The sequence below is a fragment of the Mauremys reevesii genome, linkage group 8, assembly GCF_016161935.1.
Source record: "Mauremys reevesii isolate NIE-2019 linkage group 8, ASM1616193v1, whole genome shotgun sequence".
NCBI classification, from domain to species: domain Eukaryota; kingdom Metazoa; phylum Chordata; order Testudines; family Geoemydidae; genus Mauremys; species Mauremys reevesii.
Window position 1 is genome coordinate 99,529,598 of NC_052630.1, and position 22,564 is coordinate 99,552,161.

General features: G+C 40.9%; 1 protein-coding gene across 3 annotated transcripts in view; it reads left to right on the forward strand.

Annotated features, from left to right (window-relative positions):
* FAF1 (Fas associated factor 1) overlaps positions 1–22,564 on the forward strand; it is a 296,794-nt gene that overhangs the window by 83,849 nt on the left and 190,381 nt on the right. For all 3 annotated transcript variants that reach the window (XM_039484151.1, XM_039484152.1, XM_039484149.1), the window contains exons 5-6: positions 7,534–7,625; positions 8,684–8,772. In XM_039484151.1, coding sequence (XP_039340085.1) covers positions 7,534–7,625; positions 8,684–8,772 — 181 coding nt within the window. The remainder of the gene's footprint in view (positions 1–7,533; positions 7,626–8,683; positions 8,773–22,564) is intronic.

The window sequence follows — 22,564 nt, forward strand, 5'->3', positions numbered from 1 at the left end:
GTGAGCCCTGAACTAGGTCTCAATGTAGCTGATAGCCTAGAGTCTGGACTTTTACCATTAAATGAGGCCATGCTTCTGAACAGAAGACCCAGTTGTTGCAAATGATCCAAGACTTCAATATGGTATTCTCCATGATACTGGGGAGAATGTACGCCATATAACATTATTTGAAGACCACACCAGGGCAACTGGTTAGAGAAAACCCTCAGCCCTTGCCCAAGAAGATGTGGAACATGGTCCAAGTAGAAGTGCCTATGATATTGAGAATAGGGGTAGTGGAAGAGTCTAAGAGCACCTGGAGCACTCCTTTAGTCCTGGTCCCCAAAGTGAACAGCATGATCTGGTTCTGTATTGACTTTTGTAAAGTCAGTTCCATCACAAAGTTTGACGCTTACCCAAGCTGCAATGAGCACGATGAGCTGCTAGAGCAGTTGGGCCTGGTACAATACCTCAGCACATTGGATCTTACAAAAGGCTATTGGCAGATACCCCTGCCGCATCCTGTCAGGAGAATACCATGTTCTCAATCCCCTTTGGCCATTTCCACTTTAAAACCATGCTGTTTTGCCTGCCAGGGGCCACAGCGATTTTCCAGTGCCTGATGAATTGAATCCTTTGACCCCACCAGCAAGATGCTGCGGTTTACCTTGATGTCACTGTAATTTATAGCCCTATGTGGGAAGACCACCTCAGTGATCTAAGAGCAGTATTGACTTTCCTAGAAGAGGCTGGCCTCACAGGTAAGCCTGCTGAGTGTAAGTTGGCCATGACAGAGGTGACTTATTTAGGGTATCAGATAGGAGGAGGCCTTGTGAAATCATTGATGGATAAAGTCCATGCATTAAATTCCTGCCCTGCACCATGAACCAGAAGACCAATACTTTGATTCCTGAGCCTTGTTGGGATACTGTTGCTGGTTCATCCCAACTTTGCATAGATCATGGTACCCCTGAGTGATCTGCTGAAGGGCAAAGACATCAATAAAGGTTCAGTAAGATGACTAGTGCTATGAAGCTTTTAGCACCCGGAAGGCGCAGCTGAGCTGGGTACCTGTCCTCGCCAATCCAGAACTCTCCCAGGAGTTCGTTCTGTATATAGATGCATCAAACGTTGGTTTGGGAGCAGTGTTGTCCCAGGAGTTTGAGGGTAAAGAGCACCCTGTCCTATATTTGAGCAAAAAGTTGTTCCCCGGGGAGACAGCATATTCTATTATTGAGAAGGAGGCTCTGGGAATAAAGTGGGCTGTGGACTCCCTCAGGTTTGTCCCTTCTCCCTGGTCACAGACCCTGGGCCCTTACTACGGCTATACTTTGTGCAGGACTCAAATCCCTGGCTTATGTGCTGATATATGGCACTTCAATCCTGTAACGTCTAGGTGCAGCACAGAGCCAGAAAGGCGCAAGCAAATGCAGAATTTTTGCCCCAGGAGATCGGGACTGGGTTGATGCCCAAACAAGAAACCTTTTTGGTCTTGGGGGTGGAGGATGGTTATGTTGTGGAACATGCCCCATCCCACTGACAGCAAGCCTAACGAGAATCCCAGCATTCAGGCAGTGCCAGTTAGGTGCACTGGCAGAGCATTCTCTGCCTGGAGAACAGCAGCTCAAAAGGTGAAACTAGCCACAGAACAAGGGGGGAAAGTTTGCCCAAGAAGAGAGGCTGCTAGAGACGGCTGTGTTAGGTACTTCATATGGCTTTCATTGCCGTAGTATCTTCGTGACTCTCAATCTTTGCTATAATTCTCCTCACAGCACCTCTGTCAGGCAGAGAATAATATTTCCATTTTGCACATGGGGAGCTTAGGCACAGAGACTTGGTGACTTGCCCAAGGTCTCACAGGAAAATGCTGGTGGAACAGAGAATTGAACCAAGGTCTCTTGAGTCCCAGAGTAGTCCCCTAACATCCTTCAATTGCCTTTTTCTAGGGTCAACTTCCCTTTTGTAAGAATTAAATCAAAGTCCATATTTGATTCAATTGTATCAGATTCTAATAGCTGATTTCCTTAATGTCAGACAGTGGATTCATCAACAATTTGCAATCGTTCTCTAAATTTGCATTGTTTTGATACCACGTTTCTATTTGTTGTGAAACGAGAATTTAGGATTGTGTTCATCTCTTCAGTTGCACCTTTCTAACCTGATAAGCTAGAGGAAATTCTTCATGCAGAAACTCCTAGAGTTTAATATCAATTATTTCATTTTTCTGGCTCTAGCTATATCTAATCCATTGTCAATCTCACAGAAATAGAAAGATTCCATTTACATCACATTTTTTGTGTAGTGATTAGCTGCATTCTTGTTAAAAGTCATGAATCGTGGTAAACTGGAGCTTGCCATGTTTCTCAGCTATCACCATCATATCAATAGCTTATCTCCAAAGTGCGGTGTACTTTATGAAGCACAGTGTGTAAAGTATCTGAAAGTGGCTATTTTAAACAAGGCTTCCAAAAATGCTCTTCTGGAAACAACCATTCAATATCATTTAGACATGGCTAAAACGTCTCTGAGACGCCACATCTGTCTAGCCTGTTTCTCAGTTTGCTTGAATTTATATTGCAATTATATCAAATTTCCACTAGATGGAAATATGCCACAACCACCCCAGAAGGTTAGAGATCCAAACAGAAGGGACATTTCACCAGCAAAGAGAACTTAAAGGAAGGTTGAATAAATAGTAACTGTTGGAATGAGCAAGACACCCAATTTATGCTGCGTAAGTGTCAGCAATAGGAAGGAAAGTTGTTTCCCAGGGTTAGTTATTTGGGCTTTTGTATTGTTTGTGAGTATATTGTTTGGTTCTCTATATAACATATAAATGCAAGAACATTAACTTTTTTTTGCCATGCATATAAATAAATTAATCTTTTACCACACTGACAAAGGGATTAATTTATTTTAAATCCACCCTTGTCTTGTAACCATAGTGAGATTCAGCCCATGCACAGAGGGCTGGGGAAAATTCCACTCTGTGTACATATTGGTAAACTGGATGGTAGCAGAGTTAAAATATTACAGAAATCCTCATATGAATCCCCAAGTCAAGCAAGATTCCAGCACATGAGAAAATTGATTCTCACAAATGAGAAACTGAATCAGTAGCCAAGTATGTGATAGTAGGGAATGTTTCTGGATCTTCTGATAGTAAATTAGTGAGTACTGTAGGTGCAAGACTAATCTGATGAAAGATGTCTATCTCTAGGTTGGTGATTTATTGTTTGCTAGCTAAACAATAGAAGAATGTAAATCCCACACAGTGATTTTGAACTTAGTAATAAAAGCCCCTCATTCTTTTGGTTCTATTACTGAAATATAGTGGGAAAACAAGGGTATAAATGATAAACTTTAAAACAGCTGGCTACAGGATCCACAGAAATGAAATCTGATCAAAATTGTATTTATTATATTAACATAATCAACCACAGCAACAAAATTTGGGAGATCTGCAAGAAAGAGTAAACTCACTGCCTGATAAATAGCTTGAGGGTTGGAGGGAAACTAATTAAATGTTATAAATTAAATACAACCTTGTTTAGTCTGGCCAGCATTTCAGTCAATTGGATACTATAACCTATTTTTCATGTAAATTATTATGCATCACTGTATCCAATTAGTGCATTAACTCCTCGCGACTTGGAGGAAAGAGCAACTGTTTTTTCAAAGTTTTACATCCACATTCTTACAGTGTCTGCAAAGATTTAATTTGGTTTACTTGTAATTACTGGATAATGCACTGAGATTGTACATGGTGTATGAAATATTTGTGAGGGAATGTGGCTGTAATCTTCTAACAGTGACTAAGCATTATGTTCAGAAAATATGATTCTGTAAAAGGACAGATTTTATATTTATATTGATTTAAAATTTGCTTATTTTTCAACAATACATTACCCAAAAAAGCAATGCATCTATAATAATTATTTACTCCTGGGGGAATTCTGCGCCACTGCACATGCACAGAATTTATGTCCCTGCAGATTTCTTTGCTTTCCTGCAGAAAAATGATTTTCTGACGGGGAAGCAAAGGGAAGCCACAAGAGCGGTCATGCGACCCTCCCCAGCAGTACGTTTCAGGTGTCCAGGGCAGCCGGCAGAGAGGTAAATCACTGTGGGGCAGGTGGCGGGACTACGGAAGACATGGCTGGTGGATCCTACCCTGCGCCAGGCTTAGCTGCTAGTCCTGACTGGGCTGGGGAGGACAGGACTTCCTCTTCCCCTGCATAGCAATCCGGGGCCGGGTCAGATCCACCCCCAGATTTCTCCTGCAGCTCCAGGAAGCTCTTCCTCCCTGCCCCCCACCACCGGCACCCATCGCTTCTCAGCTGGGAGGGAGGAAATCCCTGTACAGGGAGCTGTTCCCCCATCTGCCCAACCAAGGCATCCAGACCCCCTCCCACCCAGACCCTCCTACCGAACTTCACCCCACCTGCACTCATAACCCTCCCGATGATTCCCCACTCCTCCTGTACCTGAACCATCCTGACAAGTCACCCGCACCCAGATCCCCACCCCACTGAGCCCCACTCCCCCAGCATCTGCACCCCCCCATAGACTCCCTGCCAAACTCTCTCCCCTTCACACCCAGCCCCCACTGAGCCCTAACCACCTTCACCTGGAACCCCCTTCAGAGTCCCATTACTGTTGCACCCAGAGGCCCCCCCAGCAAGCCCCAGTGCATCCAGATCCCTACACACACCTGGATCCCCCACTGAGCTGGCCCCACCCAGATTGCCCCCCCAGAACCCTCTCAACCCACATCTGGATCCCTCCCACATTGAGCCCCTCCGCACTTGGATCCTGCCATGCTGAGCCTACCTGCCCACACCTGGTGCACCTGGCACGGAGGGACAGGGCACTGAGCGTTTCTGGGGCAGGCCTGGTCCTTGTGCTGTGTCAGGGTTGGGTGCAGCCTCACCGCTGAGTCCATGTCCTGTGGAGGAGCTGCACAGTGATCTCCCACTTCTGTGCAGCCAGTGGCCTGTGCTCCCCAACACCATGCTGGAGCCTCCACATTTATTTGACAAATAAAATTTGCAGAATTTGGCATAATTTTAAAATATTGTGTGCAGAATTTTTAATTTTTAATTTTTTGGCACAGAATGCCATCAGGAGTAGTAATAAAATTGAAACAGAAACAATTATTTTAAATCCAGTTCCTCGATGCATATAGTAATACTATATTTACATGTATATACTGAAATAGCCATACGCTTGGTACATTTATGTGTAATATATTAATTGGAGTCGAGTTAATTCTTGAAGTAGGGGTTGAGTAAGTAATAGGCTGACAGTGAGGATGTAATGGCTGAAGTCAACTTTTGAAGACATTTTTACCCACATAAGCCACCTTTTTCAAGTCAATGGACAATTGGTTTTATGGGGGAAAAACTGTTAGTTAAAAGCTGTAATAAATCATATATTTAATAATGAGTAATTCTTCCTCCCTCTTTGCATATCCTCTTTGTTCATTGGAATTTCTTACCTGTAAACTGCAGTGCGAACCTGGTTTCCTGCTGAGATGCATTAATCTATGGCTTTAGAACACAGAAACACGGGCTGCTGCAGCATTTATTTCAGCGTGCAGAGCTCCAGATATTCATTATATGTCTTCCTGGTGTGCTGCACACAAGTATGTTTGTTTAAAAAGGAAAAAAAGTGGAAATTCATGCAAAGTGCATTAATAATTAGTTGTGTTAGAATTGTTATGCCCGTGCATTTCCTTTCCCCTCCAATCATATTCCCAATCTCAGCCTTAGAATGGGTTCTTCTGCACCTTTGACTAATGCGTTTTTAAAGTGAACGCTGGCTGCTGGTGCTGTTGTTAATGGAATGCTCCCCAGATACTTGCCCTCATGTCCTTCCAGGTGACCCTGAATCTCTCTCATTTTATGGGTGATTATCTCTGTCTGCTCATGGCTGGCTGTGGATCTTTAGTCTGGGAGACAGTTATTGATAGCAATAACTATCTTCTTTTTTTTGTTTTTTTTTTGTTGTTGTTGAAGATTTACATCAGCCAGTACTTCATCTTGATGCTTGCCTCATGTATGTGCCGTATCATATCCTTTTACTTAAAACTGCATGTGGATCCCACAGTGGTGTCAGCAGAATGCTTTTGCTTGCAATATGAAAGTTGAGGAAAAATACGGGGAGGACCAAAGGGAAACGTGGAAGCAATCTTTCTTTTGGAAAACTAATCTTAACTGCACTGATTTTAAAATGGCTCTACTCGAAGAAACCTCCTAACCATGCTTTAAAATTAAGATTCAGAACAAGTTGTTGTGCTGTAATTCCTAAGCAATTGATTTTCGTTGTCAACTACTAGTGTTATATTTTAATTTGAATATTAATAAATAACAGATTGCTCTTGTGGCTTAAAATTTCATACCTATTCTTCTTTAAAAAAAAAAAAAAAGTGTTTGGTTGAACTGCCAAATCCTCATTATGTAACTGATCCTTCAAATTCATATTAAAGTTTGTACATTGATGGAGCTGTTACTGTACCTGAATGAACTTGGTGACTAGGAATTTAGTTTATAACATTATTAATTCCATCATAAAATTATTGGCTGATGCTTTCAAAGCAGCTCTTAGGGTTCAGCTCATGTGTTTTCCTGTCCTGGGGAAAAAATCGAGATTTTGAAAAATTTCACATCCCAATTTGTGACTCAGCCTCAAATTTTCAGAGACCCAGAGGAACAAAATCAGTTTGTGTCAATCAAAATGTATTGTTTTGAAAATTTCAAAAGTGTTTCATTTTGATGTTGATTTAAAAAAAATGTTTTATTATAAAATTAGCCTAAATTTGAAAATGAGTGTTTGTTTTTAAACAAAAAAAATGGAAATTTTCACTTAAAAATGACAAAATGGGATATTTGGAAAAAAAAGTTTTGAAATTATTCAAAAGGTTTTTTTGAAATGAGAAATTTTTTGAAACTAGCCTTTTCTTGTGAATAGCTTTGGTTTTGATAGATCAGCATTTTTGACTAAATGAGTTTGGTCAAAAAATTCCCGACCAAGCTCTGCTAATGAAAGATGTGTGTCTAGGTCCTGATCCTGCACCACTGAAGTCAGTGGGCACAGGATAAGTCCTCCGTATCTTTTAGATGTCTTTGAAAATCTTGATAATTTTATATTGAAATCAAGACACTGCTGTGAGAGGGGTATGTGTGTATTACTATCCCCTCCTCCCCCCCTTTAAAATGGACCTCTTGGACTTTAGTAACATTAAATGAAAATTAGTTTCCCTAACTGTTTTTTCCCCATTTTATTTAGTTTTTGTCTAGAAGCCTGGGCTGCTGAAATAATGTTTTTTTTGTTTGTTTATGTGAAGTTATTGTATGTAGTGGAGAAAGATGCACAAATATTAAATGCTTTTTGAAAATGGATATAATATAACAGCAAAGGGGTTGAATGTTGGACCTTGGAGCCATAATGTTGTTCTGTTGCAGTGAGGCAGGGTCTGATGCTTTGTTTTCCTAAATATAGAAGAATGTGAACATGATTTTGTTGGTATTTTTTTCTTTGCCTTCTCTGCAGGAGAGATCAAACACATTTTAGAAAATGAACTTCAGATTCCTGTATCAAAAATGTTGTTAAAAGGCTGGAAGACTGGAGACGTAGATGATAGTGTAAGTTTCCTACAGTTTTATCAGTGAAGTGATTTAAATGTTTGAAACCAATAAGTGCTTGTAAGTGAGCATAACACAAGGACTGTTGATTTCTACGTTATTTTGATTCTAGTAACATTATTAAAGAATCAGTTCGCTTAAAATGTTGCAAGTGGAATTATGCATTATTTGCCCCAACATCCGTTGTCTGGTTGATAGTATTTGCATGTACAGTCTGCCATTGGTACCTGTAAAATGCACATTATTAAATTAGCAATAAAGTAAAGAATTCTTCAGGCAAAATTCTTGGTTATACCATTGTTTGTAAATATGTATCAACAATTTACTGGGGAAAAACTGAACTCCGAAATTTAAAAACAAACATTGATTAATCAGGAAATGTTCAGCTAACGTAAAATGGAAAAAAAAAATCCAAACAAACAAATTGATTGGACAGTTAAGAAATAACAGAATTCAGCTTTCCCAGTCAACACTAACTCTGCATGTGTATTTACATCACTCTCCACCCAAATTTAAGATAACGCTGCATATACTGTGCACCTTTAAACATTGGCAATGTGTGCCATGTACCATTGTGCCATGCTGAACAAGATTATATATAGTGGATGGCTGTTGCATTAATTGTGCCACAAACATGATCTCTGATTATCCTTCAATTCATCTTTCATTGCCAAGACTGCAACACCAATATTTTAAACCTCCTACATATACAAACCAATGATCTACCATATCTAGACTTGCATCCCACCTTAATTTGCACAGTTGGTGTGAAAAGAATCAACTTCTGTAAACCAATTTAGTTATCTGTATAAGTCTGTACCACTGTTCATTTACTGTTCTTCTTAGCCTAAAGCAGCTCCTGTTTTCTCTGCTTGTCTGTGTATTTTAGAAAGGATTCTCCTACAAACGTGGTAGTTTAATATGGCAGATCAAGGAATTATTTTCAATATGTGTATTTTAACTAATTTTAAAAAATCAAATAATTTTTAAAAAAGGCAAAAGATAAAAAAACCCATAATCTACAGTTCTTGAACAAATGTTTTCTTTTTTTTCTGCAGACTGTTTTAAAAACTCTACACTTACCAAAAAATAACAGTCTTTATGTTCTAACACCTGATCTTCCACCACCTTCTTCAAGTAATTCTGGGTAAGGCTCTTTGTCATACATTTATGAATATGAATTTAGATGGTGCCTTATTTTATTTCTATGGAAAAACTGGGGTAAACTTTCAAAAGAGCATCTGCCAGGCCTCTAGTTGCGTGCATGCAAAACTGAGTGTACATTTACATGCATCTGCACTCAGTAGGTGCAAACACTTTTTAATATATGAGCAGTTGTGCAAGTAGAATTTATTTCTTACTGGTATGCTGCACATAGGCGACTCATGGAGGGACACCAGCTAAAGGGGGGCACATGACCTCTTCAAATGCCCCCCCCACGTGATTCCTCCCCAGGGAGGGAGGACTGGAGGGGCAGGGGCTCTGTCCTCCCGCTGTGCTGGATACAGACTTCTGAACCACAGGGCTCTTCGGAACTGCAGCCGTGAAAGGAGCAGACACAGGAGCAGAACGTGGGACTACTTGGCAGCCCCATGCAGGCAGCTTCTCCGGCACGGCTGTACCGCCTCCAGCCCCAGCCCTGTTCTCCGGCAGACCCCAGACAGGAGATGCAGCTGCGTGGAACGGATGGGGGTGAGACTGGGGGCGGTACAACCGTGCCGGAAGAGATGCCGGCGTGGGGCCACCCAGCGGCCCCACATTCTGCTCCTGTGTCTTTCCAGTATGGCGTACCAGCAATACATTTCTTAATGGTACAGTGTACTGTACTGCCCAACTTGCACCACTGTGTATAAGTCCTAGGATTTACAACCTCAAAACCCACAAATTCTCTAACTCTCATCTGTCGTAAGGTCAGACTGTATAAATTGTATACACAGATTTTTGCTACTGCTAAGTGTGGGTAATGTCTGAGTGAATGCAATTTTTGTGCGCACAATAGTGGATACTGGCGTTCAAGGATTTATCACGTGATAGCAGTTACTTTAAACATAAATATCTACAAATCATTACCAGGTCACCAGCATTTTTGCCATCTTCCTTTCCAAATGGTTAAAATGTTACACTATGCTGCCCTCTCCTGTTGGACTTGTGGATATATGAGTGTATGTAGAGGTGCTGTATAATTCTCTTCAATTAAAGGAAATTTAAATTCTCTTCCATGTTACACTTTAGTGTTTTAAATCCTCAAATAAAGACCTACTATGTTAAAATAGCTTAATGAGACATCGTGGATATTGGAACATTTTGAAAATTTAATAAATTTTCTGAAAAGTGAAATGTAATTCTCACTGCCATAAATGAATATTGGAGAGCCAGGATGAGTGAGGTAATATCTTTATTGGACCAGCTTCTGTTGGTGGGAGAGACAAGCTTTCAAGCTTATGCAGAGAAGCACTTCTTCAGTGTACTCTGAGTGTCACAAGTAAATACAAGGTGGAACAGATTGTTTAGCATAAAGTAGTTATTATTCGTATACTTTGCCAAAAATTGTTTCCAAATTGATATTTCTTTTTTCCAAAATGTAGAACAATACATGTAACTAGTAAAAAGCTAGGTAACATTATTACATTGCCACTAGGGGGTGCACAGTAATTGTAGTCTAACTGAAAATCAAGAAAGTAGACGTTGAATTGTGAGTTGAGCCACATGTTGCCACTTGTTTGCAATTTATTCTAATAGTCTTAAGAAATGTAACCTAACCTTGTAACTGGATAGAAGAACTTTGGACTCTCTGCAAGAGAGAGTTGCCAACACAATCATGTCACTGATGATCATTATTGAGAATCAATTGGAAAAATAAGTCTTGTAGCTTAACTACTAGATAATATTGGAATATATATTACATAAGGCATTTTCTCACAAAAGTCTGCTTCACAGAGGCAATGAATAATACCCTGGCTTGGATTTTAAAAGTCATAAGGGAGTTAGCTACTCAATTTGCATAACATTTCAATGGGAGTTGGGTGCTTATTCCCTTTCAATCTCAGCATCTATGGGGTGTTTTCACACTGGTATATTAGTGATTGGGGTACTTAAGAGCTGGATTGGGGAATGATTTAAGGCTCCCAATTAAGCATTTAAACTAATATGGTAACTGTGAAGCAGCCTCAGGGTTGGGGAGGAAAGGGGCTAGATGGTAGAGAAGGAATGAAAAATACAGGTTTGTACATCATCTTTAAAAATCTAAAGATTAATTTTCCTCCTTTCCTCACCCTTTTATGGATTGATATAGAGATATTCCTGGTTAGTTTGAGGGTTCAGCCATGTATCATTAGAGGTTGGTCATGCACCACAGTCTCCTATCCAAAATGCCTATTAGGAAATAGCTTTAGCTAGTGTGTCCAGAGCTATATGTTGAAGTCAATGGGACTCCTCACGTGGTTAAAATTAGGTATGAGTTTAATTAACATGCTGAATCAGAATCTAGAGCCTTAGAAGCTTGGGACAGGTTACATGAAAAAGTGCCTTTCCTCATGTTATAGCGCCATGGCTATGATAAGTAGAGGCACTCATACAGGAATGTCCTTGCAGTTTTTTCAAAAAATGTGGGGGCTGGGGACTGTCAGTAACATACTCTGTGATAGTTTGCGAACTTTTAGAATGCTCTTCACCCCATTGGACCACCAGAGTCAGACTTGTTAACCTTTTGGACATGGCAAAGCTCATCTATTTTAGAAGTGGAGGCATTTGGACAGGCCACACAGTGAGGGGTTAAAGGGGTGATATTATTTATATTAGAGTTCAGTTTGTTGGTAGCAATTACAGTTGAAGTGCAAGGGCAGTGAACAGTTGTGTACATGCATATAGTTGAAAAATGGTTAATTTGCGGAAAACTTTCAGTCTTGAATTTTTGAAAAATCTTTTACCAATTCTATAAAAAATGGTTGCCTTTCAGTCAGTTTAAAAAAATTCAAATCTTTTTGACCAGCTCTGGTTGTAATATTGAAAATTGTTTAATGTTGTAAAGATTCCCAGAGCTTGAGATGGCTGCTCCACTTTTTAAAATTTTATTTATTGTAATTGAAATAAACAGATTTTAAAGGAATGCTTATATGAGTTCTGAGTCCTCTTTTATATTTTTGGATGAAAATAATGTGATGATAATATTATATGACCACTTAATTTGAACACTTTTTTAAAAATAATATTGCATTGCTTAGTAAAATCAAAGTTTATTGTCACTACTTTACAGTTTAAACTTGTTGCTCAGTGGGAATTAGTTCTGGGTATTTTAAAAATAAATTTGGAAGCTTTGGGATAGTAAATGATGATTAATTAGTGGCTACTTAAATGTGGATGATTTGAAGTTAGATCATCTCCCTGAAGTCATAAATTCTAGATGAAAGGGGAAGCTTGCCACCAATTAAAGCATCAATGGAGATCAAAACACATTTAATTGAAGCAATGTACCAAACCCAGTTACACTATTTATTGCCTACTGTTAGGTCAGTGACAATTCAGATTAGTTTGACAGCATCCCTCTTTTAAGAAATACAGGTAACTTCTATCATTAAAATGGACATTAAGGAACTTTGCTACGTATTCATGAAATCCATCTGCATAGCTATCTGTCAATATTAGCTACTTATATGGTGACTGTTACCATATGTCTGTGCACCTCAAACTCTTTAATTTATTTATCCTCACAATACCCCTTACAAATGGGGAACTGAGGCACAGAGGTTAAATGACTTGCCCAAGGTCACACAGGAAGTCTGTGGCAGAGCAGTAACTTGAACTCCGGTCTCCCAAGTCTTAGACTAGCATCCTTACCACTGGACCGTCCTTTCTGTCTGTCTCTTCAAATGCACTCCTGGTTTGTACTGGAGATAAATGATCACAACGTATAATATCTTTAGAGTAGGGCTGTCAAGCGATGACAAAAATTAATTGCGATTAATCAGGTGATTAAAAAAATCAAGTGTGATTAATTGCACTATTAATAATGGAATACCATTTAAATATTTTTGGATGTTTTTGACATTTTAAAATATATTGAATTTGTTTAAAGCACTGAATACAAAGTGTACAGTGCTCACTTTGTATTTATTTTTTATTACAAGTATTTGCACTATAAAAAACCCAAAAGAAATAGTATTATTCAATTTGCCTAATACAGGTAGTGTAGTGCAATCTCTTTATCATGAAAGTTGAAGTTACAGATGTAGAATTATGTACAAAAAAACCCCCTGCATTCAAAAATAAAACAATGTCAAATTTTAGAGCCTGCAAGTCCACTCAGTCCCATTTCTTGTTCAGCCAATCACTCAGACAAACAAATTTGTTTACATTTGCAGAAGATAATGCTGCCCACTTCTTGTTTACAATGTCACCTGAAAGTGAGAACATACAAATGTTTAGCATATCGGGCACATAAATATCTTGCAATGCCAGCTGCAAAAGTGCCATGCAAATGCCTGTTCTCACTTTCTGGTGACGTAAATAAGAAGAGGGCAGCCTTATCTCCTGTAAATGTAAACAAACTTGTTTATCTTAGTGATTGGCTGAACAAGAAGTATGACTGCGTGGACTTGTAGGCTCTAAAGTTTTTACATTGTTTTGTTTTTTGAGTGCAGTTATGTAACAAAAAAATCTACATTTGTAGGTTGCACTTTGCACTTACTACGGTACTTGTATGAGGTCAATTGAAAAATACTTTTTTAATCATTTTTACAGTGCAAATATTTGTAATAAAAATAATATACACTTTGTATTCTGTGCTGTAATTGAAATAAATATATATGAAAATGTAGAAAAACATCCAAAATATTTAATACATTTCAGTTGGTATTCTATTGTTTAACAGTGTGATTAAAACGGCGATGAATCGCAATTAACAAAAAAATTAATCGCAATTTAAAAAATTAATCGCATGAATTAACTGCGATTAATCAACAGCCCTACTTTAGAGTAATGTGGTGTTTCAAAAATCTGAGATTCCAGCCTATGTCATTTGACACACGTGTCCTTCAAGGAAAGTATCTGACAATAATTCTATAAGCTCCACCTTGTTCCTATTCTTGACATCAAGGGTCCTCCCATCTCCTGTGTGGTTTATGCACAGCATCTCCTACAAACATACAGTTTTCCTGATCTAATCTAATCTTCAAGGTTGGCTGAGTCATCTAAACACCTCCACTGATCAGGGCTAGTACCTAAACGTTACAGAAAAGTGGTTGAACAGTTTATACAACAAAATCTGCCAAGATTTCTATTCTATTCTCCCTAGATTTTTATACCTCGCTCATCACCATAGTATCTGAGTGCCTTCCAGTAGTGCATTAAGCAGTATAACTACACATCTGTCATGTGTTTGTTCTCTCATCCTCTCCCCTGAGGGAGAGGCGTGAACAGCAGTGTGTCTTTGTCTTTGTGTGCGTGTGTTTTTGTGTATGTATAAAACACACACACACCCCTCATTTGCTGTGTGCTTATATTGGAGAAGATAAGGTCTAAGAAATGTGCTTTGCTTTTTGGAGTGGAAAGTGGTGAGGTCAAGGGTGGTCCTTAGTTCTTGGGGCAGTTTGCTCCACAGTCCTGGACTGCCATTAGAGATAGTTCCGTCTCCTGCACAGATGAGCTTTATCTTATGTAGAGTGTTCCACTGAGCCAGAGGAGCAGAGTTCTCAACCATGCTTTTTTGTCCTAGACCTTTAGATGATCTTTTAGCTATCCTGGGCCCAGGTCATGGAGTGGTTTGAAGAGTTAAATCTATTTAGTTTAACAAGGAGAAGGTTAAGGAATGACTTGATTACAATCTAGAAGTATCTACACGGGGAACAAATATTTAATAATGGGCTCTTCAATCTAGCAGAGGAAGGTATATAATCCAATGGATGAAAATTGAAATTAGACAAATTCAGACTCGAAATAAGGCATACATTTTTAACAGAGTAATTAACCATTGGAATGATTGACCAGGGGTTGTGGTGAATTCTCCATCACTGACAATTTTTAAATCAAGAGTGGATGCTTTTCTAAAATATATGCTGTCTAGAAATTATTTTTGGGAAGTTCCATGGCCTGTATTATACAGGAGGTCAGACTAGAGGATCACAATCGTACCCTCTGGGCTTGGAATCTGTATGGACCAAGACTTTGAACTTGAGTCAAAATTCTGTGGGAAACCAGTTTAGAGAATGGAGGACAGGTATGATATTTTTGCAGTAACCGGTGTTGCTGAGAAGTGCTGCTTCATTCTGAACTAGTTGGAATTATATAAGTGCTGAAGCCTTCATGCCCAGGTATATAGCTTTGTTGTAATCCAACAAAGAGGTGATGAAAACATGACTGAGGCCAGGTCTTCATCTGCCAGAATGGGATGGAGTTTCCTAACCAAATGATGATGATAGAAAGTGCTATTATCTGAGAGCTCAGTATCAGCAAGGAATCCAATAGTACTCCTAGACTATAGACTGAATTAATCAGTTGTGCATGTGTATCTTCATCCAAAGGAGAGAGCTCTGTATCTGCAAGTTCTTCAAAATACTCTCCTCTCCCCACCAGCATCACCTGTGCCTTGCTTGGATTCAGGTTCAGCTAGCACTTCATCATCCAAGCCACACTGGTCCATCTTGGTGGTAGTGGGATGGTTGTATGTGGTGAAAGATGTGTAGAGTTCTTCGAGTGATTGTTCATGTCCATTCCACCCAGGTGTATGTGTGCCGCATGCACACCAGCCGGAAGATTTTCCCTTAGCAGCGTCCGTAGGGTCGGCCTGGGCACCCCCTGGCCAGCCCCAACCAGCAGGCCATTGTAAGTCACTATGGACATAACACCTTCTCGGCAATGGCTACGTTTGCGGAGCTCCTGCCTCAGGACTCTTGGGTGGAGTTCTCCGCGCTTGTGAAGGAGGGGAAGTTGGTTTCCCGAGCCTCTCTGCAAGCGGCTCTGGACGTGGCGGATGCAGCCTCGCGCACGCTGCCCACAGGGGTGATGATGAGGCGAGGCTCCTGGCTACAGGTCTCTGGACTGCCCCATGAGGTCCAGCAGACTATACAGGACCTCCCCTTCGAGGGATCCTCCCTTTTCTCTGAAAAAACAGATAAGAGGCATTTTATGCCTCAGCCTGCCCCTCGGCCTTACCAGCTGCAGAGCCGCCAGGACACTCCGCGTAGATGAAACAGGAGTGGTAGGAGAAGGCAATATCCCTCCTCTGGGCAAAACTCTGGCCAGCCCAAGCCTCCGCCTGGGCCTAGACCACCCTTTTGAAGGTGCGGTCGAGGACGGCTCACCAGTACAGACTCTGGATCCTTCCCCTCTTACTTTCTCGTCCCGTCTATCCCCTTTCTACCATGCCTGGTCCCAAATTACTTCAGACTGTTGGGTGCGCTGCACGGTAGAGAGAGGATATTCCATCCAACTCCGTGCCCCCCCCACCCCTTCAACCCACTTCCCTGTCCCCTTTCAGGGACCCTTCTCACGATCAACTTCTAATTCAAGAAGTGCAGTCCCTCTTCTCATTGTGGGCAGTGGAGGAGATTCCTCAGGAGCTAAGGGGCAAGGGCTTTTACTCCCGGTATTTCCTAATACCGAAGGCCAAGTGGGGCCTCAGACCCATCTTGGACCTGCGGCAGCTCAACAAGTTTGTAAAGAAATTCAAGTTCTGCATGGTCTCACTAACCTCTATTATCCCCTCACTGGATCCAGGAGACTGGTACGCTGCCCTCGACTTGTGGGACGCATATTTTCACATTGCAATAGTCCCACATCACAGAAGCTACGTGGTGAGCAGTGGCCACTATCAATTTGCCATCCTGCTGTTCGGACTATCGACAGCTCCCCGAGTATCCACAAAGTGCATGGCAGTCATCGCGGCGTTCCTGCACAAGCGCCAGATACAGGTTTTTCCTTACCTTGACGACTGGCTGATCAAGGGCTGCTCAAGAGCCCAAGTGGAGGGTTAGGTTGAATGCATAAGAAGGACCTTCCTCCAATTAGGTCTCCTCCTAAACAAGGCCAAATCTACTCTGTCCCCAGTGCAGAGGATAGAGTTTATAAACGCAGTCCTAAACTCGGCTCAAGCCAGGGTGTACCTCCCAGAAGCCAGGTTTCGCTCACTTCGGGACATCATATCGGGCCTCACACAGTTCCCCATGACCACAGCAAGGAACTGCCTAAAGCTGCTGGGACATATGGCTGCGTGCACCTATGTGGTACAGTGCGCAAGACTCAGACTGTGCCCACTCCAGTCTTGGCTGGCATTGGTGTATCGGCCAGCCCGAGACGCTCTGGATGGCATTATAACCCTGCCCTGCCTGGTGTTGGACTCCCTCCTATGGTGGCTCGACCCGCGAGTGGTTTGTGCAGGAGTGCCCTTTGCCAGCTCTCAGCCCTCTCTCTCATTGGTGACAGACACCTCGGATCTGGGCTGGGGAGCTCATCTAGGGGACCTCAGGACTCAAGGCCTCTGGTCTCAGGCAGACCTTGCTCTGCACATCAGTGTCAGAGAGCTTGAGAGCGGACAACACCTTGGCGATGTTCTATATCAACAAACATACTGTATGGGGGCGAGCAATGGTCGAACGTGTTTTAGGTGAAGGAGATAGTCAAGTGGATTTTGAAAGCATGGCATGCCAGTCGTACCACTCAGCAACGGTCCTGTTTAGGGAAACCTATGGATTGGAGATGCTGCTGCATGTTTTGTCAAAAAGTGTGCGTCAAACAGAGACTCATTTCTGTAACTGCATTGAAGATGTGTGAACAGATAATGAAGGCAGCGGTATTTGACCACATTATGTATTTGCATTAGTTATGACGGAATCCTAAAAGTGAACATAGCCCAACAGAGAAAACCCTACTAACTATAGATGGTGAGAATGGTATTGTTGTTCTCTCATCCTGGTTCCCAGGAAGTTTGTTCACTGTACAGCCGACAATATTGACATAAATGATGCTTCTCATCATTCCGTGCAAAACACATTCTGTGCAACACAAGTCACTTCTTGGCAAAGAGGATCTGCTCCTGGTGTGACGCTGAATGGTCTAAAGCCATCAAACAACATCCACTCAGTGTTCCTAAATACAATTGACACAGACATACTAGCCACTGTAAGAAATAGTAAAACTGAACCGGTATTCAGGGACCCTATTTGAAAATAGTGATTCTCAGAATCTGAGGAAAACTGCAAAGCTGCTGTGCAGGCAATTGCGTCTGATATGGCCTTTATAATTAAACGTCAAAATGAGAACCCAGAATGTGGATGGACACATTTCACCCAATTGCACATGACACCAGAATGAGAAATAACTACCATTGGATACTTGCCAATCCATTCAAGCCCTTGCCCATGAGTTAGGCTCCCTCCATACTGTTGTACAGAGATGCATACATGTTTGGGCAACAGTATGAGGTTTTAACTGTTGATGAAGTTCTGAGCCATAAACTGATGGAACTACAGTAGGTCACTCCAGAGTACAGAGCTGGCTTATTCCACAATTAGGAGGGCTCCATATCTCAGTGAACTTTCAAAAACTTATAGGCATCCCACGCAGTCTTCAGGACTAGCAAATGCTTGGATGGAACACAGTAAAACAAACTATGAATGTCAAGTCATGTGCCAGGGCAATGTGGGGCTCACAAACTGACATTCTGAGTACTGTGGTACCTGATTTGTCCACAACTCTTGGACTTTATAGCCGCGCATGATCAAGAGCTCAAAGAGGATGTTGGCAAAACCGATCAGTCACATTCTTTTATGGTGAGCTCATGTCAATTAGTACTTCACAAAGATTTCAAATTTTCATCTCCACATTTTTTACCTGAAAAGGTGAAAGTACTGTGAACTTCAGGTTTTGGTGACAGTACATGGAAATGGTGGCTCTATTATTCATGTTCAACTGTGCCCAGAGAGAGGGAAATTGGGAGCTGAATCTTTTCACCTTCAAATGCATGTTGCCATTCTTCCTGAGATATGACCACAGAAGCTATGCAAGGTAGGGTGTTATCTACATCAAAGAAATGCATCAGCTGCCGGCTGAAGTGCTCAAGGAGTTTCAGCTGGCTAACTTTGTTGTCAAGAGATCATGTCAGAAATTCAACCAAGTAGACCCTGATCAGAGCCAAGAGTGGCATTATGGCATAGGAAAGAAAGAAGGTGGAATTGTAGACATCACCAAGACTGACTCAGCCCTCAGCAGATAGGCCTTGTCTTACAATCTGAGACCCGTATCTCAGCAGATACTAGAGCCATGTTCCATATTGGCTTGGGTGACCAACTTTTTCACAATGAGTCAAGAAAGGCAAGCAAGTAACAATAATGAAAATGAGGATGCACTCACACAAACACTTCAAATGTTTAAGGTTTTCTCTGGGGAGGAACCACCCACTTCATTGCAAGATATTACAACAAAAGATCTGGCTACTGAAGCCATACAAGACACCCTCTTGAATGCAAAGATCCTAGGACAAGTGCAACCGGACAGCTTCATGGAGAAACTGCCTGTGAAGCTGGTAGGATTGTGAATTTGTGGATTTAGAAACATGATTTAATGCCTGTCCCTTTTGGCATTAGCACAGACAGATGGCAGTCTAAGAATAGTCACAAAAGCAATACTGGGTGATGTACTGACAGCTGGTGTCCCTGCCCACCAACAGTAATCGCTGTTGGGAGAAGTTATCTTGTGATAGATGCACAAGCTTTGGTGCAAGACTGGAGCCGTGTGGAGCCAAAACATTTGGAGACCTTGCAGACCTATTTGTAAAAACATCACACAGGGCTGGGAATACACTTCCACAGAATAGATGTTGTGTTTGACAGCTACTACAAGATATCTATTAAGAGTGGTACCAGACAAAAATGCTCAATAGGTATAAGACCCATTTAAAGAGTGCTGGAAGGCAGATATGTGCCTCTTACAAGTAACAGGATGAACTTCATTCTGCTTCCAGAAAAGATAATAAGGAGGGCCTTGCAATATTTTAGTCTGAACAACTAATAATACAAACACCTACTGCCCAAATCCAGTACTTCTTCCTCCAAATACAATGGGTTGGAAACAAGAGGACAGAGATCTGGTGCCGTAGCTCCTGTCATTTCCACCAATAGCAGAAAACTGCATGGAGGCAATATTCTGTGCTGCACAACAGGGCGCAGGGTGGTACAGGAGAAAATGATTTATTTGTACAGGAACATGCAAACGTGGAGAACTGGAATGTGGTTACGTCAATATATCTGACACTTAGGGCAAGTCTACACAACAGCGCTACATCGGCGCAGCTGCACCAATGCAGCTACACCTCTGTAGTGCGTCTGGTGAAGACGCGCTATGCCAGCGGGAGCGTGCTCTCCCATCTGCATGATTACTCCAGTCAGCAAGAAGCGGAAGTTATATTGGCGGGAGAGTGTCTCCTGCTGACATAGCACCGGTGTGGAGAGTGCAAAACTTGCGTCGCTGGGGTGCGTGTGATGTAAGTTAGATCAAGTTAAGCCACAGAGTAGACCTGCCCTTAGTGCTTAAGGACAGTATCGATAATTAGATGTCATATAAGAAGTGACCTAATAAGATGATGTCTTCCACTGTATACCAAAGTTTCTTGAAATAGTACAACACTAATGTGTACTTAACTTGTATGCAGTAAATATTTAGTTAATATTTAGTATAGAAAATATTTTTCAGTAGTTTTAAATTTCTGATAGTTTAATCACTGTGTATACTTTTGTTTCAAGGTGCTAATGCTCAAGTTATAAGAGCCCTGTAAACACGCTCTGTCATGGTTGCATAACGCGTTAAAATATTTGTACTACCTCTTACAAGTAAGAAACTGACATATAATAGCTTTAGAAAAAGGTTGTTCATATTATTTGATCACGTTTGTTATATTCTACTGCTAATAAAGATCCAACTGAAGTATGTTAATCCTAAAATAAAAGGAAATAAAGTTTTACACTTCAGCAATTTCTGTGTGTTGCTTTGTTCGCTTTTTAGAGATCTTAATACACAACATACTGCTTGGTAACAACCATATTTGGATTCAACACACCCTAATTATCTTTAAAAGACATAGTTATCAACGTGTAGCAAAAAAAAATACCTCTTACAGTTAACTTTTCTAAAAACCTGCCTAGTTTTATTGGATGTATTAAGGTAACTTTAAAAAAATGCAATCTTTATATACAAATATAACTAATTAATTAAATCTACATGTCCTGTTTGAATGATGTTAGTTGGTATAGACTACCACATTCAGCCATCCAAAACCTGTAGAAAAAATAAAAAGGGAGGAAGTTGGAGGATGTTTGTCTTTTAATTCACCAGGGAGTAAATTCCCTGCCACCTGTTTTGCCAGTTCTGGGGTTTTTTGTATGTGTGTTCTCTTACCCTGGCCCTCCTTCCTCTGCTCCCTTAAATGCTGCATCCCAACTGGACAAAGTGCAGAAAGGAGGCAATGGCAAACACGATGGAAGGGGTTTCACAAGACTTCATGTGGCCCAAAGCATCCTGTCCTTCTTCCCTTCCCCCACAAATTCACTGCTAGGCCATCTCTGTGGACTCCCTTCTCCCCTTTCCCACCCCGCAACTGGATTCTTCAGGCTGCCCCCCTAGTGAACAGAAGTCTGGCGTTTTATAGCAAAGTGTTCTGTGAACTGCTTAAAGGTTTGTAACGTTTCATTTTTAACTTACTGGACCACAACAGATAAAAGCTGCTTGGCCATATGGATTTTATAAAAAAAATCTGGTTTCTTCAAGAGATTGTTGTAAATGCTGTATTTTCTCTAGTACAAATTCTAATTTATCTGAGCAATTTAATCACATGTGTATATAGGAATAGAAAGTACCTACAGAGTAATAGGCCAATTCTTCAACTGCAATTTTAAGATTGTTACAGAGCGGTGGTGATTGTGACATGGTGTCTTGGTGTATGTTAACAACTGTAGCAGAGTGTTAATTAAGAATGATGTAATCTGCAACTGCAATTATTAGTATTGTCTGTTTAGCTGGATAGGAGCTAGAGCTTGCTTTAGTTACTTTAAGAGCTTCAATAATAATGGTAAGATTAACGTTTTATTTTCACATCTGCTCATGAGACAGTTTTAAAATCCTGACGTTTAAAATGCAATAGAATGTAAACATAAGGGCTTCTGCTCATTTACATGTTAGCCAGATTTTCTAACTGATTGCTGCTTGAATCTAATCTGCCGTCTCCTGCTGCATTAGCTACAACAAACATTAAATTTACATACTGATTTCTTATTTTGTGTTAATGTAAATAATCTGTAATTACAGTAAATTTGGATTTCTGTTGACATGAGCGTGTATAAATCTGAAAATTTAAAATGGAAATGTTAATTACCATGTGTCATATCTATCCATCTAAAACTCGGAGATTTTTTGGTGGAAAATCCTTATACCTTAAAAAGATCTTGCCTAATGGGAAATTTGCCCCAGGCCCTGCGCCCCACAGGGGACCCCCACAAGAATATAGTATTCTATAGTATTGCAACTTTTTTTTTTATGGAAGGGGCTCCCGAAATTGCTTTGCCCCAGGCCCCCTCAATCCTCTGGGCAGCCCTGGGGAAGGGATTGCTTTGGGCTGCATATTGCCTTTAAATTTCTTCCATGGCTGATTTGAGACTGTCAGATCAATTACATATATTTATGTTACGTGTGGCTTGCCAGGAATCTCACTGACATTCTCAGTGAGTCCAGGATGTTGTTCCCATGAGCCTGGACAACTGAGTCCGTCTCACAACACAGGCCAGTTTGGTGGCCTGGAATATTGTAGTCAATAGAACTACTTGCATGTGTAAAGTCAACTTGAATGAATAGATTTATGAGATTGGCTCCTATCCCTGTAGCTAAATTGGTGGGTGGGTAGTATTAGAACATTGTATCAAGAATTATTAGTTTCATATATTTGTATTAATCTCTCGGCATGC